Source organism: Mercenaria mercenaria, chromosome 14 (assembly GCF_021730395.1).
Source record: "Mercenaria mercenaria strain notata chromosome 14, MADL_Memer_1, whole genome shotgun sequence".
NCBI lineage: Eukaryota > Metazoa > Mollusca > Bivalvia > Venerida > Veneridae > Mercenaria > Mercenaria mercenaria.
The window spans coordinates 48978563-48984562 of NC_069374.1; the positions used below are offsets into that span (position 1 = coordinate 48978563).

The 6000-nt window shown below is 31.9% G+C and overlaps 1 protein-coding gene across 1 annotated transcript in view; it reads right to left on the minus strand.

Moving 5' to 3' along the window:
• The window catches only part of LOC123527521 (transmembrane protein 222-like), a 39051-nt gene extending 33612 nt beyond the window's left edge, over positions 1–5439 (minus strand). The window contains exon 1 of the mRNA XM_045307031.2: positions 5019–5439. Coding sequence (XP_045162966.2) covers positions 5019–5155 — 137 coding nt within the window. The 5' untranslated portion in view covers positions 5156–5439. The remainder of the gene's footprint in view (positions 1–5018) is intronic.
• Positions 5440–6000: the final 561 nt, after the last annotated feature.

Genomic DNA, 6000 nt, shown 5'->3' on the forward strand with positions numbered 1-6000 from the left:
CAGATCCACTTTTTAAACGTTGTAATAATTCTAACGAAATCAATTTTTCAATAATCCTGGTTTGATGCGACTGTACAACGCTAAAAGCAAATACAAACAGGCACTGTTGTTTTTAATCAAAATAAATCACAGGGAAGATAGAAATAGTTTATGTAATGCAAAAAGGAATACAAATGTATTATTAAATTTAAGAAACGAGCACACAAAATCCAAAAATCTAAGGAGTTGGCCGAACTAAAGAAAAGTAAACCTAAGGACTTTTGGAAACATTTCAAAAGAAACTTCATGTCTGGGCTGATAAAAAAGTAAATGAATTTCATGAGTATTTTCTAAAATGTTTGATGATATAAGGACAACTGTAGTCAATTGAAGCAGAAGATTTAATTCTAAAGATGATTGTAATGTAAATGACTATTTTTGATGAGTTAAACATTCCTATACCTCTGTTGAGTAAGAGATGCTGTAAAACGCCTAAACAGAAATAAGGCATTATGTCCTAGTGATAATTTACTGAACGAATATTTTATTGTTTCTATTGACATATTAGTTGGCCATTTAACAGATATGTTAAAATAGTTCTAGATTGGGACATTTCCCGAATCATGGTCATATGTTATATTGTACCGATATACAAAAAAGGAAATGTCAGAGCTCCAGACAATTACAGGGGCAAACCCTACTAAGTAATTTTGGTAAATTATTTAATATTGACGCATAGAGTGGAGAGATGGTTTGATAGGTACAATATTTTGTCAGATGCCCAGTTTGGTTTCCGCAAAGGCTGTAGTACAGTAGATGCGACTTTTGTCTTACATAGTATAGTTGAACCCTGTTTGTCACAAAAATTAAGGTTACCTTGTGCATTTATTGACTTGAAAAAGGCATTTGATTCAGTTTAAAGTAATGGTCTGTGGTATAAACTTTTCAAATTAGGCATTGATGGCAAAATGCTGAGGATTTTTAAAGCCATGTACCATGTTGTCAAATCTTGTGTAAGACATTGTAATAGTTTATCTGATTTTTTTAAATATCAGTGGGCTTACGTCAAGGTCAAAAAACTCTCCAGCTCTGTTGCTTATTTTTAGAAGATTTGGAACTGTATTTACAGAACGATATAAATTCGGATATCTTTATATGAAATTTGTGTATTTTACTATTATTTGCGGATGACATGGTAATACTGGGCCATTCCAAGAAGATTGCAACTAGTCTTAATAGTTTATATGAATACTGTCAATTATGGGGACTTGAAGTCAATACTACAAAGACAAATAGTGTTTTTCGCAAAGGGTAATATCTATCCCCAGAAACTTGGTTTTATAATAATGAACAAATTGAAGTTGTTGATGACTTCAATTATTTAGGTGTTGTTTTTAACTATACAGGTTCTTTTGTACTTAATAACCAGTACGTCTGTGGGAAAGCCTTAAAGGCTATGAATAGTTTTGTCAATCATATAATAAGTACGAATTATCACCACATGTTGTATTGCAATTGTTTGACTCATTTGTGGGTCTATTTTAAATTATGCTTGTCCTGTTGGGGATTTACCAAAAGTAAGGATTCAGAAAGGATCCACTAAAATTGTAAATCTACTTTGGGTGTTAACTTAAGTACCAGTAATGCGGCAGTTTATGGCGAATTGGGAAGATACCTTTATACATAAATAGATATGTTCAAATAATCAAGTACTGGTTTAAATATTGCATACAAACAATATTTTACTAAATGTAGTGTATACAAGCTTTAAATGAATGTAAAAAAGGTGTTAAAAATTGGGTTTCCAAAGTAAAATGTTGCTTGAGAAATGTTTTTCAGATATATGGAATAACCCACTTGCTTATCAGTCAAAAGTTTTTACTAACATTTAAAGAAGGGCTATAGATTGTTTTAAGCAAAAGTGGTTTTCTGATATTGCAAACAACAATGTATTAAATACTTTGTTATGTATATAACCTGTATTTGGTATGGAAAGTTATCTAGAAAAATTGTTTGTAAAAAAAAACTAGGCAATATTTAACCGTATTAGGGTATTGCACATAGTTTGCGCATAGAAACTGGAAGATATGTAGAGATAGATTGGAGAGAAATCAAAGAACTTGTCAACTCTGTAATGTCCACAATATTGAGGACGAGTTTCATTTTATCTTGAAATGTATTTTATAATGAATATCGTAGCAAATGTATACAAAGGTACTACTATGAAAGACCAAATATGCATAAATTTGTCGAACTATTGCAGTGTACTAAAAAATCTGTTCAGTTAGGGTTATGTAGATATATCAGATTGGCAAGCGATAAAGGAATACTAGTTACTTAGATAATAAGGAACATGTTCATTATTCTCCACCACACGTGGTGTGGGAACATATTGATTAATCCGGTCTGAGTGTGTGTGTTGTCTGTCACAAAGATTGTCCGCACTTTAAGTCAAGCATTTCTCAATCGATCTTCACTAAACTTGAAAAAAATATGTTGACCATAAGACTCGGCAGTTCGAAATTAGCTAAAACGGTCCAGGCATATTGGAGTTACTTCGGAGTAACGGCATTGATTACCGAAAGTCGGCCTTGTTGCTATTGTCGCAATTTAAGCCAAACATTTTATCCGATTTCACCCAAACTTGAACAAATGTGTTTGACATAAGGGCCAAGTTGGAGTTACGGCCTTGAATTACCGAAAAATCAGCTCTTTTGTGTTGTCCGCACTCAAGTTGAACATTTCCGACATGATCTTCGCCAATTTGTACAAAATGTGTTTGACTGTAAGACCTCTGACAAGTTCGATATGAGCCAAGCGGGTTTGGGCCGTTAATTGTTGTGAGTGATATGTATATAAAGGTTAATTGCAATTTAGATGATTAGGCAGTTGGGGAGGCATTCCCTTTTCTTAAAAGCAGCTCTATTTGTAGTGTTGTTATGATTGTTTCATATATTTTGTATACGAAATTATTATCTGTGCTCATCCCACATTGCATAAAAGCATTGACAATTATAACTGCATGGAAACATTAATACCAGCAGGACTAACAACTAGTTATTTTTTGTCATAGTGAATTATACATAGTTCATTCTTCCAGATAGTTTATGTAACTATATCAATATTGAATAGTAACCACTGATGTTGTTATTGTAACGTTTTTTGTGTTCCTTCGCAACATCATCATCTTTATTTTAAGACCGTTACGATTCGCGGGTCTTTTTGCCCCGGGACGTCCCAGTTTACATTTTTGGGTTTGTCGCAACAATTGAAAGGGAAACAACTGCTACATCTTTATTTACAGTTAAGTAGTTTTGGGTTGTTCCCCTTGAGTTATCATTGTTATATAGTTACCTAATTACAGTATCAAACAAGTGATTATTTTGATGCTGGGTGTCATGGTGGTTGCTGTGTTTTGGGGTTCTGGGGTGTCTTGGGGTAAAAAGACCTGCCCGTTACGGCTTGTTACGATCCGTTCTCCATTTAAAGTTTAAATTTTCAACAACTTTGCCACATGATCATATCTTATATGTCAATGTATATCATGTAATGAGGTACTGTATGTACAAATTACTGAATAAACTTCTGTTCTGTTCTGTTCTGTTCTGTTCTTTCTGGAGAATAAAGACTCTGTATCAAGTGTCAGTAACTGTTGCCAATCAGTGACACATGGGAAATAAACAGGAATTTACAGGAATTTCACAGGAATTTCATAAGAATTCACACTTAACATACTAACATTATCAGTCAAATAAGTTACCGGACTATCTCCTAAAATTATTTTATTGTTTTAGCATATATTCCAACTTCTAACATCTAAAATAAGTGGAAATGATCAAGATCAATCAAACATATCTTCATTAAAATCTATATATATTAATATATCAAAGACCAAAAATAAAAAATAAAAAAGGCATTAAAATTTAAATCAAAACATCACCCTGCTATTCTTACCTTATCAAATATATGTTATCAAGGTTATAACTATTGGCTCACTATAATTTGGTTGATATGTTTCATTTAAAAAAAATAATTTAAATTAAATATCCCAAAGGAGTTCTCATAAAGAAATGACTACCGTTATAAAAAAAAATTCATAACAAAGCTAATATAACATACCTGTGCCACAAAGTCTATGGCGCCACCTGTCACACACGTCACATGTTACAGCTTCACATTTTGCAGTAACCTCCCTATCACAAACAACACAATCATTGTCAGACATTGTCCACAATTGCACTTTTATTAATAATTTGATATTAAATTCAGAAAATATTCCAACTTAGGTTAAATACACAATGTTTACTATTATAAATATTCCGTATCACAATAATTCAGATTCAAAGTTTCAAGAAGATATGAAACTAAGAAAATAAGTCTACAGTATATATAATAATCAGAACCAATTAAATTCTCTCACTTTTAATTGCAATCAATTTTTGGTATAGAATTATTGTTTGATTTTAAAAAAAATATTTTATCTAAGAATATTTACAATAAAAAGCTACACTATTAGGATAATATTAATTACTCACTGTTTCTTTCATGTTTTCCTTTGATCAGAAATTCTTCAAAAGACTTCAAAAGCACCATGGAAATAATCGGATTATCCCCGAAAAACTGATAATCTTTAATTGATTGATCAGTAAGTGGTCAATCATGATTATGTTTTACTCAATTTAGAATCACTAATTGGTTGCCTAGCACTTCTTTAATCAATTGAATTTGAATTCTTTTATGTCATTTTCAAGTGACACATTAATTGTTAATTGCACTTCTTTAATCAATTGAATTTCATTTCTTTTAAGTCATTTCTAAGTTGCATAATTATCTCCTAATTTTTCAACATGGCAAAAAGTAACATTATATATCAAAATCTGAAAATGGGGTGAAATGTCACTTCCAAAAAAATGAAATTTTGGGATGAAGTGACATCGGGGTGAAATGTCATCCAAAACAGGGGTGAATTGTCATGGGGTGAAATGTCATCGGGGTGAAGTGTCTGTTTTCCCTGCTCCAACAGTGATATATAATCTTACGTCAAACATGGTATCGGTGTCCACACTATGCAATTAGGATATCTTTGCCTTTTATGGTCAATGCCTTGACCTTCGTATAACGGTAGCGGCATTTTGATAGGTCTTTTTTCGGCTCCAAACTCCGGAGATACTTCCATTTCTGGAAGAAAAAAAAGGCTGTGACTAAATACAGAGTTGGTGCGCCCGTGATATATTACAGACTCCGGTATATACCGGATTAACTAAATTTGAACAAAAATACCTTAAATGTATATATTTTGTAACCATGGTGATTCTAACCCTAACCTTTAGTCAATATATTATGCACATTATACACTAAATGCATGCGGACATGCAAAAAAATGAGTATTTTTGCCGTGCGTTCCATTTGATAATAATTCCGCGCATGCGCCGAACGGCTGCACCAACTCTGCAATGAGAAGCATTCGAAAAAAAAACAATAACACAGGGATCAGCAATTATACATCGGTACATGTTTTGCAATAAAAACATAATTATTAATCTTCCTATAAAACTTAACTGCTTATTTCAATCAATAATTCAGCCTTTACTACATCATTATCATATATTTGATGAAAATCGGTTTCAAAGAAATTTACACGAATTTAATAACATATATTATAGCAATTTCTCCTTTCTTGACTGGTTCAATTCTTTTCAATAAACCCCGAATTACACCGACGAAGCGGTGTGCCTTAACACAGTAATGTATATTTATGGAAGTAATGATGCAAAATGAGGCGTAATGAGGTGTAATGCTATATAAAGTATGGGGGAAATGGGCGTAATGTATATATATATTGGTTATTGATTGTTTTAAGGGAAGAAAAAATATTTTATTTTATTCAATTATGCATTTGTAGCCTGAAATAGGCATAAGTATGTTTAAAAAATTATAACAACAATGATAAATCGTCAAATAATATATATAATATAAGATCCGTAAAAGGTGTGCGTAATGTATATATATATATTGGTTATT